This window comes from Oncorhynchus kisutch, linkage group LG11, assembly GCF_002021735.2.
Source record: "Oncorhynchus kisutch isolate 150728-3 linkage group LG11, Okis_V2, whole genome shotgun sequence".
NCBI classification, from domain to species: domain Eukaryota; kingdom Metazoa; phylum Chordata; class Actinopteri; order Salmoniformes; family Salmonidae; genus Oncorhynchus; species Oncorhynchus kisutch.
The window spans coordinates 43,485,110-43,504,105 of record NC_034184.2 but is presented as its reverse complement, the minus strand read 5'-3'; the positions used below and the strand labels follow the sequence as shown (position 1 = coordinate 43,504,105).

General features: G+C 44.8%; 1 protein-coding gene across 5 annotated transcripts in view; it reads right to left on the bottom strand.

The window, feature by feature from the left end:
- Nucleotides 1-18,996, bottom strand: part of LOC109899640 (EMAP like 4) — a 77,507-nt gene that overhangs the window by 26,962 nt on the left and 31,549 nt on the right. For 2 of the 5 annotated variants that reach the window (XM_031835836.1, XM_031835834.1), the window contains exons 2-7: nucleotides 13,624-13,806; nucleotides 8,211-8,352; nucleotides 6,965-7,186; nucleotides 4,343-4,483; nucleotides 3,970-3,995; nucleotides 1,928-1,963 (exon numbers count right to left, since the gene is read on the bottom strand). In XM_031835836.1, coding sequence (XP_031691696.1) covers nucleotides 1,928-1,963; nucleotides 3,970-3,995; nucleotides 4,343-4,483; nucleotides 6,965-7,186; nucleotides 8,211-8,352; nucleotides 13,624-13,806 — 750 coding nt within the window. The remainder of the gene's footprint in view (nucleotides 1-1,927; nucleotides 1,964-3,969; nucleotides 3,996-4,342; nucleotides 4,484-6,964; nucleotides 7,187-8,210; nucleotides 8,353-13,623; nucleotides 13,807-18,996) is intronic. The other 3 variants (XM_020495056.2, XM_020495054.2, XM_031835835.1) reach the window with 2 other exon arrangements.

Below are 18,996 nucleotides of genomic sequence, written 5' to 3'. Positions count from 1 at the left end.
AACGTGATGGGGGGATAGAAAAAAGAAAAGATGGGGGAAAAGAGAGCAAAAGGAGGGGGGTGAGGGCTGGGGGGGTAGATTAGTGGTAGACAGGGATCAGTGGAATGTGTGTGTTTCTACTCTCCTAGTGAGAGAGGACGAAAGGGAGATGGTTGGACAAGGGGCCAAACTTCACCATTGCTCACAAAATAGAGCGAGGGCTTTCTTCCAGTTTTCCCAGATTTAGGAGGAACATACAGTAGTCTCAAACTGAAGGGCCAGAATTCATCCCAGGACCTACCTAGTTATTACTAGTCAGAATGTACTGGTATCACTAAAGGCCAACACACTGCCTTGGACACTGTAATACGTTTAGCCATTGTCTGCAGTATTCTTCCTAACTAATCCATTCCCCCACTGCACAGTGCATTCGTAAAGTATTCAGACCCCTTCACTTTTTCCACATTACGTTACAGCTTTATTACTCTAAAATTAATTCAATTGTTTTTTCCCCCTCAATCTACACACAAATCCCCATAACCCCATAATGACAAAGCAAAAACAGGTATTCAGACACTTTATTTTGTTGAAGCACCTTTGGCAGCGATTACAGTCTCGAGTCTACTTGGGTATGACGCTACAAGCTTGGCACACCTGTATTTGGGGAGATTCTCCCATTCTTCACTGCAAATCCTCTCAAGCTCTGTCAGGTTGGATGGGGAGCGTCACTGATCAGCTATTTTCATGTGTCTCCAGAGGTGTTCGATCGGTTTCAAGTCCGGGCTCTGGCTGGGCCACTCAAGGACATTCAAAGACTTGTCCCGAAGCCACTCCTGCGTTGCATCTACCGTCGCCCTGTCATGTGCATTTTACTGAGGAGTGGCTTCTGTCTGGCCACTCTACTATAAAAGGCCTGATTTGTGGAGTGCTGCAAAGATGGTTGTCCTTTTGGAAGGTTCTCCCATCCCCGCAGAGGAGCTCTGTCAGAGTGACCATCGGGTTCTTGGTCATATGCCTGACCAAGGCCTTTCTCTCCCGATTGCTCAGTTTGGCCGGGTGGCCAAAGGAAGGGACTCTTCTAGGAAGAGTCTTGGGGGTTCTAAACTTCTTCCATTTAAGAATGATGGAGGCCACTGTGTTCTTGGGGACCTTCAATACTGCATAAATATTTTGGTACCCTTCCCCAGATCTGTGCCCCGATAGTCCTGTCTCGGAGCTCTACAGCCAATTCATTCGACCTCATGGCTTGGTTTTTGATCTGACATGCACTGTCAACTGTGGAACCTTATATAGACAGGTGTGTGCCTTTCCAAATCATGTCCAATGAACTGAATTTACCACAAGTGGACTACAATCAAGTTGCAGAAACATCAAGGATGATAAATGGAAGCAGGATGCACCGGCTTTGTCATTATGGGGTATTGTGTCTAGATTGATGAGGAAAATGTTTATTTAATCCATTTTCAGAATAAGGCTGTAACGTTACACAACGGGGAAAAAGTCAAGGGGCCTGAATACTCTCCAGATGTACTGTGTCTGTGGTCAATAATGCCAGGAAATGGCTGAATTCGTTGGAACTAGCTGAATTCCAGTCCAAAGTGTGTCTGTGGACACAACCACCTTCCTCACATGACCAGAAGCAACCTGCCTGAGCAAGAGTGGGACACTTTTAACCAGACGACACTCCGCTAAGTGGCAAAGGCGGGGCAGGGCATACTGGCACAGCTATGCCCTTTATGTCGGGCATCGCCTGATGACAATAAATGGAGGAGGGTGAGAAAGTAGAGGGAGGGGGGGATTGAGAGAGAGAGAGAGAGAGAAGAGATTATGTCTGTGTTTGACATGATAAAGAGAATGTCAGAGTTAGATAGACAAGCCAAAAAGCAGAGAGGGTGGGGCAAGCGCTCATCCCAAGGCTGGCAGCTCTCCTCGCTATCTGACAACTTACCTGCTTGGCTGTTTTTCTCACGGGTTGACATTTTGGCTGGTCATGAGACAGAAACAATGTCACTCACACACAACGATAGTACACAGGGGAGAAGAGCTAGAATGATCTGAAGACAGCAACGATGAGTAGTTGGGTCTACACAATAGGATGAAGGACTATGTGGAAGGAAAGGGGACATGTTTGGAAGGAACAACAAGACGCTAAGGCTTTGAAATACAGCTCTTCTCTTACCTAAAAAAGCTACTCTCAAACCTACACAGTACAGCGTTTTCATAAGCCCAACGAGAGCACACTTTAGGGCTATATTGCATCCTATTGTACCGCTGAATTAATAAACGATCTGGTTGTAAACAGATGTGCCAATTGTGTCGGTATACCGCAGTACACACAGTGGGGAGAGCAAGTATTTTATACACGGACGATTTTGCAGGTTTTCCTACTTACAAAGCATGTAGAGGTCTGTAATTTTTATCATAGGTACACTTCAACTGTGAGAGTCGGAATCTAAAACAAAAATCCAGAAAATCACATTGTATGATTTTTCAGTAATTAATTTGCATTTTATTGCATTACATAAGTATTTGATCACCTACCAACCAGTAAGAATTCCGGCTCTCACAGACCTGCTAGTTTTTTAAAGAAGCCCTCCTGTTCTCCACTCATTACCTGTATTAACTGCACCTGTTTGAACTCGTTACCTGTATAAAAGACACCTGTCCACACACTCAATCAAACAGACTCCAACCTCTCCACAATGGCCAAGACCAGAGAGGGTGTAATGACATCAGGGATAACATTGTAGACCTGCACAAGGCTGGGATGGGCTACAGGACAATAGGCAAGCAGCTCGGTGAGAAGGCAACAACTGTTGCCGCAATTATTAGAAAATGGAAGAAGTTCAAGATGACGGTCAATCACCCTCGGTCTGGGACTCCATGCAAGATCTCACCTCGTGGGGTGATGAGGAAGGTGAGGGATCAGCCCAGAACTACACGGCAGGACCTGGTCAATGACCTGAAGAGAGCTGGGACCACAGTCTCAAAGAAAACCATTAGTAACACACTACGCCGTCGTGGATTAAAATCCTGCAGCGCACGCAAGGTCCCCCTGCTCAAGCCAGCGCATGTCCAGGCCCGTCTGAAGTTTGCCAATGACCATCTGGATGATCCAGAGAAGGAATGGGAGAAGGTCATGTGGTCTGATGAGACAAAAATAGAGCTTTTTGGTCTAAACTCCACTCGCCGTGTTTGGAGGAAGAAGAAGGATGAGTACAACCCCAAGAACACCATCCCAACCGTGAAGCATGGAGGTGGAAACATCATTCTTTGGGGATGCTTTTCTGCAAAGGGGAAAGGACGACTGCACCGTATTGAGGGGAGGATGGATGGGGCCATGTATCAGGAGATCTTGGCAAACAACCTCCTTCCCTCAGTAAGAGCATTGAAGATGGGTCGTGGCTGGGTCTTCCAGCATGACAACGACCCGAAACACACAGCCAGGTCAACTAAGGATTGGCTCCGTAAGAAGCATCTCAAGGTCCTGGAGTGGCCTAGCCAGTCTCCAGACCTAAACCCAATTGAAAATCTTTGGAGGGAGCTGAAAGTCTGTATTGCCCAGCGACAGCCCCGAAACCTGAAGGATCTGGAGAAGGTCTGTATGGAGGAGAGGGTCAAAATCCCTGCTGTAGTGTGTGCAAACCTGGTCAAGAACTACAGGAAACGTATGATCTCTGTAATTGCCAAAAAAGGTTTCTGCACCAAATATTAAGTTCTGCTTTTCTGATGTATCAAATACTTATATCATGCAATAAAATGAAAATTAATTATTTAAAAATCATACAATGTGATTTTCTGGATTTTTGTTTTAGATTCCATCTCTCACAGTTGAAGTGTACCTATGGTATACATTACAGACCTCTACATGCTTTGTAAGTAGGAAAACCTGCAATATCGACGTATCAAATACTTGTTCTCCCCACTGTAGCTCTAGCGGTTCCATTACGCGGCGGGGGATGACGAACTTAGAAGAGAGAGTATATTCACCTTGGCTGATCACTGGGTCTTTATGCCTGGACGAGAATGGAGAAATAACAATAAAGGTCAGACTGTGACTTGAGACTACAAAACAAGTAAAGGTTATCTGACAGCTGGGCCAATTTAACAGCGTTCTCTATTAGGGAAGGACTTTGGATGAACACAATATAGGGAATTAAGGGGCGATTCTTGGATGATATTACACTATCTGAAAAGGTACTCTCAAGCTAATGAATACCCCATAAACGAAATGCAGGCCAATCTCACCTCTTAGTACAAAACATAGACCGGAATTCAATTATTGTGCATCACCGTCCTTGCATTACACTTTCACACCTATGTTTACATCAGATTTGTGAAGCGCGTCCCATCAGCCACTCACTTGTCTGCGTTCTTCACCACCTTGGCCAGCAGTTTGGAGGTGGAAGCAGCCTTCACCAGCTTGTTCCTGCTCTCCTCACCACTCTCCCAGGTACTACTCTGTGAACGCTCCATTCCCGTGCCTCGCTTCGCACTGTGACCCCTACACACACACACAGAGGGTACAGGGTGCACACAAAAAAAAGGTTTGTTTTATACCACAGAGACGGATAGAGAGGGGAAGAGAGAAAGACCGTTGGCTAGACAGAAAGAAAGCTGGAGTATGGATGAGTGCCATGGTGAGTTTCTTGAATTTGTTAAATTAGCAGAACTGTAAAAAAGTGCATTAAAGTGTGCAACTGTGAACTACATTTTTTGGTTTGTTGCAGTTTTATGCCATATACATTAAAAGTACAGCCCAGAGCCTGAACCTGACCAGGCCACCAAGTGAACTGACAAGGAAAAGAAAAACTCTGTACCTTTAATGCACTTAATTCAAATGGAATTATTTCACTCATGGTACACATCTTTTTAGGGTTAATCTGGACCTGAAACAGATGTGCACAAATGCAGAGATACAGATGCCTCAGGAGGTACCCAGGTGAGTAGCAGGCAACCCTCAGGGGTAGAATCGATACCTGCTGATGTAGCCGGGCACACAGGGGAAAGCCCACCCCAGTCACAGGTTAGTACACACAGGCTGGCAGAACAAGTCAAACCCCTCCCCAGGCTTCAGCAGACAGAGGTGGTCAGTGAGTTTGGCTGTAAGAATCACACTGCAAGTAAAGTGAAGAATGGAAGGTTTGGAGAATGGCTAGAGCAGAGAGAGAACAGCAAGAGAGAGAGAGAACAGCAAGAGAGAGAGAGAGAGAAGGGATTGTGAGAGAAAGAGCATGAGCGTGAAGAACATGCCGTTTTGTTCTACCTCCAGGGGGCCATAGTGACACTGAGGGGGCAGATAGGACTGGGGCTGAATGTTGGGGGAGCGGTGGTGGTTCAACAATGTTACACTGCTTCATTTACAGAGTCTGTACTCTCTCCTTATCTACTGTACGGTGAGGGAGAGACAGGGACAGGAAGGGAAAGACATCCAGACATCCTCTGCTTATTCTAACTGCCTGCATGGAATTTGGCGGGAAAATAACAACCTAGCCCGAACAGAATTTCTCCATAACACTACGACACGCACGCACGCAGTACTGGTACAGTATCATTGCTCTACAGCAGATATGTAACGTACACTGAGTGTAGAAAACATTAAGAACACCTGCCCTTTCCATGACACAGACGGACCAGGCAAATCCAGGTGAAAGCTACGATCCCTTATTGATGTCACTTGCTAAATGAACTTCAAATCAGTGTAGATGAAGGGCAGGGGACAGGTTAAAGGAAGATATTTAAGCCTTAAGACAATTGAGACATGGGTTGTGTACGTTTGTACGTACACAACCCTAGGAGCCAGGGACACCAGTTTGAGTGTGTGAAGATCTGCAATGCTGCTGGGTTTTTCACACTCAACAGTTTCCCGCACGTATCAAGAATGGTCCACCACCCAAAGGACATCCAGCCAACTTGACGCAACTGTGGGAAGCATTGGAGTCAACATGGGCCAGAATTCCTGTGGAACGCTTTCGAAACCTTGTAGAGTCCATGACCCGACGAATGTAGGCTGTTCTGAGGCCAAAAGGGGGTGCAAATCAGTATTAGGGAGGTGTTCTTAATGTTTTGTACACTCTGTGTCTGTTGGTTAAAAGCCCTGAATGGTACACTCACATCTTCAAAAATAGGAACAGAAGCCCACTTGATACTTCCAATCCAACCAGAGGATTGAATAGCATGGGAAAGGACCATTTAAGAGGTAAATATCACCCTATAATACTCATCCCCAGAAAGAGCCCCGACTGTGCACTGCGCTGCTTAGAAGCCTGGCCCATTTCAGATTGGGACACACACACACTTGCCAGCGGATGAGTTTTCCGAGCTAACGTTCCTGGCACAGCAGCGGCCCTGACTAATATCCTGTCACTTGCCCAGTCTAATGGGCAACGATGGGTTCACGGGTACTCTTTGTGAAACTTAATTGGTTCTCAATGTTTCTGAGAATAATTTCTATTGATCTGTGTTATGGGTAATGAGTGCGAAGGCAGTGCTTCGATTAGTGAGAGCAGTCGGTCTGGAGCGTGTGTGTTGGCGTGTGTGTGAGAGTCTAGGGCTGGTGTGTGTGTGTGTGTGTATGCATCCGAGTGGGTGTCCTGAATGGTACGAAGCACAGCTAGTACATGACAGATAGGGCCTCTCCTATTCCTAATGGAGAGAGGGCTCAAACTGTTGCAGATGAGTGCAGAAGGGTCAAATGCTAACCATTCCTACTAGTCTAAAAGAGAAGTGATGCAGTTTGAGAAGCTAAGGTCTGCAGTGGCGGAGTCTCTACAGGGAACGATAGCTGAAAGTACAGGTGAGAGACAGAGAAGAGAGAGAATAGGTTAATAACCAAAATGGGTTCAAAAATGAAAGCGATCTAAAGAAGCATGCCAACCAGTCAAAGGGTAAAAGCTAAAGTCATGAGCATTCAGAGTGTCGGAGGGCATTGCGTTGGTAAGGTGGGGGGTGGGCAATCGACGATCAAAGTGCGCATCTTAGGAACCTTTTGGCTGGGGAGGTGCCCTTGCTCTCCGGGGCCTGCCTTTGGGACTGAGGGGGGTGGGGTGAGGGGGGGTGGCTGGAGACGGAGGGGGACGGAGAGGGCTGTACGGGGCTGGCAGAGGAGGGTTTATCGTTAGCCTGGTTGGGCTGGGAGGGCCCCTCCTCCTTCTCCTTGATGCCCTCCATCTGAGGCTTGTCCTTTTTCCTCTCCGCTGTCTGACCGCTGTGGAGACAACCAGGGGGTCAACCAGAGGATAACCAAACAGCGGAACACAACCAGTGGCGACATGGGGACACAACCAGTGGAGACATGGGGACACAACCAGTGGAGACATGGGGACACAACCAGTGGAGACATGGGGACACAACCAGTGGCGACATGGGGACACAACCAGTGGCGACATGGGGACACAACCAGTGGCGACATGGGGACACAACCAGTGGAGACATGGGGACACAACCAGTGGAGACATGGGGACACAACCAGTGGAGACATGGGGACACAACCAGTGGAGACATGGGGACACAACCAGTGGAGACATGGGGACACAACCAGTGGCGACATGGGAACACAACCAGTGGAGACATGGGGACACAACCAGTGGAGACATGGGGACACAACCAGTGGAGACATGGGAACACAACCAGTGGAGACATGGGAACACAACAGGTGGAGACATGGGTACACAAACAGGTGGGATATATATAGGAGGACAAATAGTGACAAATAACGAAACACAGGTGTATACCAGGACACCGTTGACGGTAAAATGATCCTAGATCTGGGCAACTTCTACCCTCAGCCTTCACTACTGGGAGAGCTGCAAAGCCTCAACTTCCTGCATAGGCAGTGAATAGCTGAGGTCAGTATATTTGATTAATATCTAGTTACTCATCAAGGACGTGCTCAGCAATGCTTAGCCATAGGCTTAGCTACATGCTGTGACCGGTACTCCATCACTACGTCATTGTCCTGAAAGTACCAGGGAAGTGTATAGGCTTTATTCTGCTGAATTACTGCAAGATGCAAGGGAGAAAGTTAAACACGTGATCAACATTCAACAGTTTCTTTTCTGGGAGGAATTAATGTGGCGTTTCAAAGCAACAAAAAAATATCAATACAGGCTCTGCAACAATGGCTGCCCATCTGATACAAGCAGGTCTAGAGTTGTGCAATGGTGTGTGTGTAGCATATGTAGCTTTGTATGCGTGTGTGTAGCGTATGTAACTTTACGAGTGTGTAGTACCTCTTGGCAGCTGAGGAGAAGGTATCCTTCCTGGTGACGGAAACTGTGGAGCTGTCTCGGTCTCTGTGGCTGGGCTTGCGGCTGCTGGAGCTGCCGTTGGCGATGCAGGACATAGAGTAGGCCTCGCGCATGGGAGTCTGGCCTACAATGGGCAGGAGAGAGCACAGTCAGAGGGGACAGTAAAACCTATGCAGTATATACAAGTAACTGCCAAAACACTTGAGCAAATGAAGGATGCAAAGTATATTGAAGGCAGGTGCTTCCAACACAGGTGTGGTTCCTGAGATGATTAACCTTGTATCATGCTTAGGGTCTGGATTTTTAAAAAATGCCCAGTTGCCCATTATTTTGGCTACCGAGGCTAGAAGATCTCAGTGACTTTGAAAGAGGGTCTCAAAGGAGCATTGGGGGTTTAAATGGTGTGTGTGTCTCTCTCTCCGTCACCAGATCTCAACCCAATACTGGATAGGCGCCCGAGACAGTGTTTTCCACCACCATCAACAAAACACCAAATGATGGAATTTCTTGTGGAAGAACAGTGTCACATCCCTCCAATAGAGTTCCAGGCACTTGTAGAATCTATGCCAAGGAGCATTGAAGTGGTTCAGGCGGCTCGTTGGCCCAACATCCTATTATTAAGACACTTTATGTTGGCGTTTCCTTTATTTTGGCTGTTACCTGTACATCAGGATACAATGGGAGGAAAGTTGATGTATAAGACCGAGAGAAAGAGAGCGAGACAGCGAGAGAGAAAGAGCACGTGAGAGAGAGAAGGAGACACTGTCTACTAGGGCTGACCCCAATTAGTCGACTGGTCAATAGGCTGTTGGTCGACCAAGATTTATTTTAGTCGAGGAGTAGCAAATACATGATTTATTTATTTTTTAACGGCACACTGTCTGATTCACACCCATGTCAGTGAACTAATCCATTGCAGAGGCTGATACTAATCCATTGCGGGGCCACGTGCATGGCACAGTCCAAGAAGGGGAGTGTGGCTAAAAGGCACGTCTCTCTCCAGAACGTTCTCCCTCTCTCCCCCGCCAATTTGTGCACATTCATTGTTTCATAACTCCATTGTGTGAATTGTTTGCCTTGATTGTTAGTGTATATCAAGTCCCCATGCATCACCAGTAGTAGCCTACATTTACCGTTCATTCCTATCATTTCTACAATGTTTGTTTGGTTGTGGTTACTTCTGTTCATCCATTCACTATATTATTATTTCAGTCTTTTTACCGTTCTCATTGGCAGAGTGGTCATCGTTGTTTGCAGAGTTTGGATTTATTTTGTTCCATTTACGAGTTTTGTCAATTTGGTCAGTCTTCTGTTTGGGGCACTACTGTCAATGTTGAGTAAGGATATGCACCTGATTACGCATAGAATTCAGACTATAGGCTACCTGGCCTATAGGGGATCTGATGGTATTTCTGATAGGCTTAACCACTAATGACCTGTGGAGCTTTTCAAAGTAATATTTTCTTCACCTCAAACAGTAAGCAAACAAAGTCTGTTTTCAGTAACCCTTTCAGCGTGAAAGGGAAAAACGGTCATGTTCCGATCCAGTGGAAACGTCATAAAATGAGTCTACCTGATGAGCTCATCCCTTTTGTGCTATATTTTATACAACGTTGCAAGTTTGCTAGTGTGAGCTTCCTCTGGACCCAAGTTGATACAATGTTTCAAGTTCGCTGCAGACAGGCCATGTGCAGCCAATGCGATTAATAGGATATGTTCTACCTGCAGACTGCAATGTTTTTATTTGTTGGAGGCTATTCTTACTTAGTTGGCAATAGAAGTTACTTCTTTAGGTTTGTATAATTTTCATTTAGATTTGGATTAACCACATGACAATGACTTTGCGATACGAAGACGTTATTATAAATTAAATGAAACTGTTAAATGAAAATGTGCATATGAAGACCATAACAGGCACGCAGATTGGTAGAAATAGTAAGATAAAAAATTGGGCGTTCCGCATGAGAAAGGTTGCCGACTCCTCGGGTAACCTATTCCCGGAAGCTTCAGGAGAGAAACTGTCTACAGCCGTATATAGGGATTAAAGGGAGGGGGGGGGGAGTGGTTTAACAACGGAGTATGAGATGATGACTGCTCAACAGACATGGTTGAAGAGTCTAATCCATGAGAGAACAAAGGAAAGATTAGGGAAAGCAGATGTAAAAAGCATAACAAACATCCTTCCTCCCAATGAAGCTTCTATGCCACTTCTGTAAAAGGCATAGACACAACGGTAGCGTTTGCCAGCCGAGAACACTTAGCACCTCTGAACAAAGTGGCGGACGTCATTTGCAAGCCAATTCTACATGTAGAAACGACCCAAAAATGTCAGCAGTCAGACGCCGACGGGTGGTCCCCAAAACATACCGCACCGAAGGAACGGACAGACACACAGCGTCACTCGGTGAGACGCGTTTCCTCTCTACGATGTGTGGGGGGCAGGGTAATGTTTGGGGGCACGTGGCGCCCCAGTGAAAGCCTGATTCCGTGCCAGTGGCACAAGGCCCAGTTTCACGGCCCATTACCCCCCCAAGCACAAACAGACACAGCATGGTGGAAGAGGTGGCCTCCCTACCCCATCCACCAGCCCCCACCACCTCCCTCCTCTCACCAGTCTCCCCCCCCCCCCCTCAACATCAAGACAAAAGACAGCCTGAGTGTGTTTGAGGAAAGACTGGAAATGCTGGTACACAAGGCCAGAGGAAGAGTCAACGAGTATAATGAGTGGTCAACCAAAATCAATCCCGTTCTAGAGACTTCAGAAAGTATTCACACCCCTTTCTGAAACCATGTTTTCACTGTGTTATTATGGGGTATTTTGTGAATAATCTATTTAATCCATTTTAAATTCAGGCTGCAACACGACAAAAACGTGGAATAAGGAAAGGGGTACGAATACATTCTGACGGCACTGCATATCAATAATGACTGATGCCTTGCGAGAGGGAGGGTCTTCATCCATCAACCTGGCTTCCTGATCTCATAAACCTATTTATCTCTCCCATCGAAGCCATGTGATTGACAGGTTTGTGTGTCTGTGTGTGCGCGTGTGCACACATGCCTAGATGCATGCATAGGTCTGTAGAACTGGAGGATAGCCCCAAGCCAGAGTGTGTGTGTGTGTGTGTGTGTCTGCAGTGTTCATAGTGTCACAATTCGTATGCCTTCATATGCCTTGGCTTCATCATTCATGATAATACATTATTTGGAAAAGAGAAAGATTTGGGGGAAAAGGGTGGAAAGAACAAGGGCTGGAAAGATAAAGATAGGGGGCTGGAAAATGAGAAAGGTTTATAAAAATGACAATGAGAGAAAGGGATACAGTGCCGGCCAATAATGCAAGTGATAGAGGGGAAAGAAAGACTGAACGAGAGAGGAAGATATTTCTGGGTCTTGAATAAGTTAAGTAGGAAGGGGCCGTGTGCCTGTGTGTGTGTGTGCCTGTGCCTGTGTGTGTGTGCCTGTGTGTGTGTGTGTGTGTGTGTGTGTGTGTGGGGCAGTGGAGGTTTGCATACTCTGAAGAGTTGGCTTTGAAGTCAGAGCATGGGTGTCTGCAGAGAAACTAAACTGAACCATGTGATTTCCTTTGCTTCCTGTCTGCTTCAGTCCCAGATTACTGCCTACGCACCGAAAGAGCAGCACAACAGAGTTAAAGCACAGAAAGCTCTTCCACTGTACGTGCCAAACTGCCAATGCCATAACACATCAACTCCATAACCCCTAAATAACATCAGTCAATGTCAATGTGCCAGGAGTGCTGACAAACTCACTAGAGTAGTACTCGCAAGCACACACAGCAAGGGGTTGCCAGGGGTCGCCGTTATGGCGATGGACGGTATTAAGTAAGAGAGTGACGTCATAATGAGATTTTTAAAAAGGTGAGCGGAAGAATGGAGAGCTGACCGGAACGAGGGATCAGAGGGGGCTGGAGGGAGGAGTGACAGATGATGGACGGAGGGATAGGGGTGTAGAGGGACGTGGCACTAAAGAGCTAAGCAAGGGTGACACCGGGCGAGTGCAGTCACACAATACAGTAACTCCTATCCTGCCATTCATATGCAGTAAGGGTCCTGTTCCAATACTTTTCAAGTGCAGCCTTATTTCCTTGGAGGAACTGTAATCTGACATGACTGGAAAAGTGAAAGCATTGAGATGGAAACTTTGCTCTCACTCTATACATGTTGGATCAGTGGTTACCTCAGGAAAGGAAGGAAGGACGCATAAAAAAATAAAAAAAGTATTCTAACGGGGCCAGGATCTTTCTTTATCTAGGACCCATGCATGGTTTCCCAGCCAAGACACTACCCTGAGAGACACATCCACATGATCATATACAGTAATTGGTTCCATTGGAGAAAGTAAAATATCAGGAAAAGGCTGCAGAGTCGCCATACACACAGATAATGTTCCACTTTCCACAATTAGGCCCCCCTGATCACACACACACACACACAAAATAGAGGGTCTTATTGTGTGCAGATAGACAGGACTGAAGTTAGTTAGCCAGGCTATAGGTGAGTGAGTGGTGGTTATTACTGAAGCCCGATTACAGAACCCAGATACTCCCCAATGACCATGGGCACGACACACATTCTCTGTCTGTGTCGCTCCTCTGTGTCTCAGCGTCTCTCTCTGTGTCTCTCTCTCAATGCAATATCCTTCTCTCCCTTTCTGTCTTTAAAATGGAGCTCAATCACCTTCTTTCTTGCTCTCTTTCCCTCTTTGAGAGCTGGGAATTCCCTTCCCCTCCTCTCTGTCCTACTGCTGGCTGGGTATATCAGCCTCCACTTTATCACTGAGCTTAGAGAGAGGAATGGCTATGGCACGGTGTTCATGTGTCAACCAGAGGTTGGGTTATCGTGTGGGAGAAAATGGAGCAGAGTACATTTGTCATTGAGAATATAGTGTTAGATTGTGATTATATGGGATGTGTAATCATATGTTGCTGTGTGTATGTGTGAGAGGCTAATAAAAGCCAGGGGTCAAGGTTGGAGTGGCTCCATCCTGAACTTCCTTAACCTAAACAAGTGGAGGAATACAGGACAACACTCTCTTCCACAACTACGACCTGGTGAAGAAATGCAAGGGAGAAGAGAGGGGCTGAAGGAGCCACTGGGAAAGTGGAGATGAATGGAATGTCCATTGCTGGAAGGAAGTTATGGTAAATGGAACAGAAGCTAGTGCAGATGGATTTGACAGTGCATGACCAGCTTATGGTGGGGAGAAGGTGCTTATAAAAAACTGTCCTTTGCAGGTATTGAGAAACTATCCATGGAGATTTCTGAGGGTTTACAAAAACCTGCAGACTGCAGATATAATCATCATTTCATATAATCATGAGAGTGCCTCAGATGGTGACAGTGACGACAGAGACAGTTCAGGGGTGACTCACTACCTTTGGTGCTAGTCTGTTTCTTGGCGGTGGTGGCCGTGTCCTCGGAGAGCGCCAGGCGTCGCAGAACGTCGGCCAGCGCCGCCTTCATCACGGTGATCTCATCCTCTTGCTGCTGGACACGCAGCTCCAAAGACGACAGACGGTCCTGCACGTCAGACGCACTCGCCGCTGAGATACTGTCATCTACAGAGAGGAGACGGGGGTTAGATACGGTAGACAACACACGTTCAGACATCCACCCACACAAACATTTTGGCCTTACCCATATTTGTGATCATTGTTGAATGGCCCCCTGCGTCGTACCATCGCAAATATGTGATTGGAACGGTAGCAACAGAACGTGTGATGCAACAAACAGATTGCGCTGACAAAAAAATTAAGTTAGCGACCCAACAGCTAGACTTCAAAATGTACCACTTCTCTGGTGAGGGCAAGGGAGAAATGTAATGTTGTTTAGAAAAGAGATGTGTGTCAGCTAAGCTAACAGCAGCTACATTTAAAAAAATGTTTGTTTATGTTTGACAAGCAAAAACTCCCTCATCACAGCATTTCATTCACTATAAAACAAAAATAAACAGTCAGTCAAATATGGCTGCGCACATTGCGAGAAAAATATGAACTTAGTTTGGCTACTTTTCAGCAATCTTCAATGTACGTGTTACAGTGTATACAAGAACAGGAGCACATGGCTTGACAAGTCATTTACAGTTTTTGACAAATCACAAAGCAAATGAAATGTTATCACCTCACAGATCATCACCCCAAATACAAGCCTACTGCCTACTCTAGCCATAGCGTGAAAGCTAAACAGGGTTGCCAGATTCAGGTGACCCCATTTTAGGGGGGATTGTGGGAGGGGTTCATTTAATTTGTGGGGGATTTCAAGTCTATGGGGGGGTAGAAAAGGGGGACGGTATCATTGGGGTATATGATACAGGAAATATTACTATGATGAGGGATTTATCAATAAATGGGGGGCAAACACAGAAGTTTCTAAGCTAAATAAAAACAAAACTACTGGAAAGGGGGTCTGAGCTGGCAACCCTGAGTAACGATAGTTCAATCGAAGTCAGTCGAGTGAACTGACTTATATCCCTTCACCTCATTTTGATATAACATCTTTGGTCTGACAGACATTTACGTGTCAACAAACATGGAGCCACACATATCTGGCATTTAACTTAGCATTAGCTCATCATAATCAGTACAACCATCCAAAAACTATTTTACACACATCATACGTGTCCATTACAATATATGCAAGAATCAGAAAGATTTATTTGTCACCAGTACTTGAAAACATGAGAATAAAACATTAAATACTTATGCTCTATACTATAAAGATAACGTAATAAGGCACTTACTTTGATAGTAATAATAACTTTGGACATGTACTTTGGACATGTACTTTGGACATGGTGTACGTTTCTAAGGAAAACAACAATGAAGGCAATGTGTGTGCCAGCCAGAAAATGTGCCAGGGGGGAAAAGTTTGTAAGTTATTTTCTGACTGGAGATGCGCAAATGTTCGCATACTTGATCTGGGGAAACACTGGGGAAGTGCTTAGGCTCTAGTTGAAAAGAGAAGTTTGTCCTTCTCTGTAAAGCCTCAAACATGTATTGTCCACAACTGTGAAACGGGCTATTTCTATGTGAATTTATGAGGAAGCGCAACACACCTCAATTCAGACAGTTAGAAAATAAAACTTGCAAAAAATTTAAATTACATTAACAAGCTGAAACAGTCTATAGATAATTAGCAGGCAGCGTGGCTTGGTTTGAGGGCAGCGTGGGTTAACTGTCCTGCTGCATAACAATCACATTTTGAAACCGTGAGTGCATAATTATTATATATTTTATCATCAATCACTCTGGGGCGACCGAGATATTTGGAACTCATGCATGAAAAGACTCCATAATGTTTAATCTGTAGGTGCTACAATGCAAACAATTGTGTCATATGAAGTTAGCGCTTGCTCGGTAATGAGTAGTTTATGAATATTGAAAATACAAAAAACATTTGATTTGCAAAATTGTTCAATATATTATTGAACATAAAAATACTCAACGGGCATATCATAGTTCCAGAGTTGGATTTCTGCTTATCTGTAAAGGCGTACTTGTTGCACCTGGTGAATTCCCTAAGGCCCCACTGTGAAAAAATATGGGAGAAAAAGAGTGGAAAACACAGGCATGAGGGCTTGAAAGCTGCTGAGGATGATAACTGACTCTATAGCCACTCCTATCCATCATATCTTTAATCTGAGCCAAAATAAAAGTGTTTGTGCAGGGAAGCCAGGCATTCCGCTACCCAAGAGTGGTAAAGTGGCCTTTAGTGGTTCTAACAGCAGCCGTATCAGCTTGCTGCCAGCTCTTAGTAAACAGTTGTAAAAAATGGTTTTTGACTAAATACAGTCCTATTTCTTTGTAAACAAATTAACAACAGACTTCCAGCATGCTTATAGAGAAGGGCACTCAACATGTACTGTACTGACACAAATGACTAAGAAATGACTAAGAAATAATACGATGATTGGGAGCAGTACAGTTAGATTTCAGTGCAGCCTTTGATATTATTGACCATAACCTGTTGTTGAGAAAACGTATGTTTTATGGCTTTTCAACCACTGCCATATCATGGAATCAGAGCCCTCTCTAAAAGAACTCAGAGGGTTTTCTTTAATGGAAGCTTCTCTAATGTCAAACATGTAAAGTGTGGTGTACCGCAGGGCAGCACTCTAGGCCTGCTTCGCTTTTCTATTTTTACAAAGGACCTGCCAAGGGCATGTGTGTCCATATATGCTGATGATTCAACCATTTACATGTCAGCAACCACAGCTAATGAAGTCACTGAAACCCTTAAGAGTTGCAGTCAGTTTTGGAATGTGTGGCCAGTAGTAAACTGGTCTTGAATATCTCTAAAACTAAGAGCATTGTGTTTGGTACAAATCTTTCCCTAAGTTCTAGACCTCAGCTGAATCAGGTAATGAATGGTGTGGCTGTTGAGCAATTTGAGGAGACTAAATTACTTGGTGTAACTTTAGATTGTAAACTGTCATGGTCAAAACAAAGATCCAATGGTTGTAAAGATGGGGAGAAGTTTGTCTGTAGTAAAGAGATGCTCTACTTTTTTGACACCACAATCTAAAAAAAATTCCTGCAGGCTCTAGTTTTATCTTATCTTGATTATTGTCCAGTCATATGGTCAAGTGCTGCAAAGAAAGAAAGACCTAGTTAAGCTGCAGCTGGCCCAGAACAGACCAGCACGTCTTGCTCTTCATTGTAATCTGAGGGCTAATATTAGCTTAAGTGCTAGATCAAGCCTGTTAACAGCAGTAGAGACAATTCCTTCCTGAATTAAGATCCCTGCGGTCTAATATTTGTTTTGTGCACGCTGCAAACTGTGTTTTGAGACACTTGCATAACTGTATGAGCTGGGTTTTCTGTCTTCGTAGCATTTGTTAGCATTCTGACATTTTATGTTTGAACAACAACAACAAAAGGTATCCCTTGTGTGCACTGCTGGTAATACCGTATATCACAGGATGGCACAGGCATGGTATGAAGGTATGCCATGCCTCTACAATATAAATACAGGGAAAGTTAATCTGCTCAGTATTTGTGAGAAGTGGGTTTCAGGCTCAGGGCTGCTGCCAAACCGAGCTGTGGTTTAGGTCCTGATTTCTGGACAGAATTGGGGTAATTTGCAGTGAAGACAGTGAGAGGGCCTCATCTCTAAGGCTAGCCTGTTAAAGGGGTGCTGATGAACCCTCCTCTCTACTCAGAAGGAATTTGAACTACCTCACCAACACAAAAAAAAAACACTCTGCAGACACAGTCACAATTTAAAAGTGCTAAAGAGAAAACATCTACAGTTTATTTATTTATTTTTGTCATAAAAGTCTAGAGCAAAGTATTAACAAGTTAAACAATGAGAAGACTTAACCCCGAACTCAAAAACTGGATTCAACGATGGTAAACAATAAAAGCTCATCCAAAGGCCAAACCATTTCTACAATGTTTGTGATGCTAACAGATCAAGCTAACCTTTAATATAAGCACAAAGAGTAGTTTCTGGCCAATAAAGGTAATTTTAAACAAGGATTTAAGAATGTGCACAGAATGCTAGTAATATGGCACACACACATACATGCCTGCACACGCACGCACATACGTACACACGAATGAGCGCAGACCGAGTGAGCAGAGGTAGTGGGCAGTTACCGTGCCCTAGATGGCTGGGCAGCAGCAGAAAACAGTGGCAGGGAGAGAGAGAGAGAAAGAAAGAGAGAGTGATCGAGTGAGTAAGTGTATTTATACTGTACATTTGCTCATTTAGCTATTTTCTATATTGTATTTAATGTATGTAACTGTGTCAATGTACTTGGCGAATAAACGTGATTCTGAAAAAAAGAGTGAGTTATAGAACCCATTGCCCTTTATGGTTGTGAGGTCTGGGGTTCGCTCACCAACCAAGAAATCACAAAATGGGACAAACATCAAATAGAGACTCTGCATGCAGAATTCCGCTAAAATATGCTTTGTATACAACATAAAACACCAAATAATGTATGCAGAGCAGAATTAGGTCGATACCCGCTAATTATCAAAATCAAGAAAAGAGCAGTTAAATTCTACAACCACCTAAAAGGAAGCGATTCCCAAACCTTCCAAAACAACAGAGATTAACCTGGAGAAGAGTCCCCTAAACAAGCTGATCCTGGGGCTCTGTTCACAAACACAGACTCCACAGAGCCCCAGGACAGCAACACAATTAAATCCAACCAAATCGTGAGAAAAAAAAAGATAATTACTTGACATATTGGAAAGAATTAACAAAACTAGAATTCTACTTGGCCCTAAACAGAGAGTACACAGTAGCAGAATACCTGAAAACTGACTGACCCAAACTTAAGGAAAGCTTTGACTATATACAGACTCAGTGAGCATAGCCTTGCTATTGAGAAAGGCTGCCTTAGGCAGACCTGGCTCTCTAGAGAATACACAGCCATATACCAATCTACTCTTACATGGAATGTAAATCAAACACATAGCCATCAAACAGACTAAGACAAGGCCAGGGAAAATAGCTTAAGCCTTAGTACAAAGCTATCAACCAGACCACTATCACAGACACACGGAGACCAGCAGAGAGCTGAGGTACTCAATCCGAAACAGAGACCAATCAAATAAAATTGTTAGTAGTCACATGCTTCATAAAACAACAGGTGTAGACTAACAGTAAAAATGCTCACTCAGTGAGAGGAGAGCTAAGAGGGTCTGAGAGAACTACGGTGCTGAGACTACTCATCTTGTCTGATAGGGAGGCCACAGACACACACACGCCCACAGACTCACGCTTATCCACACAGC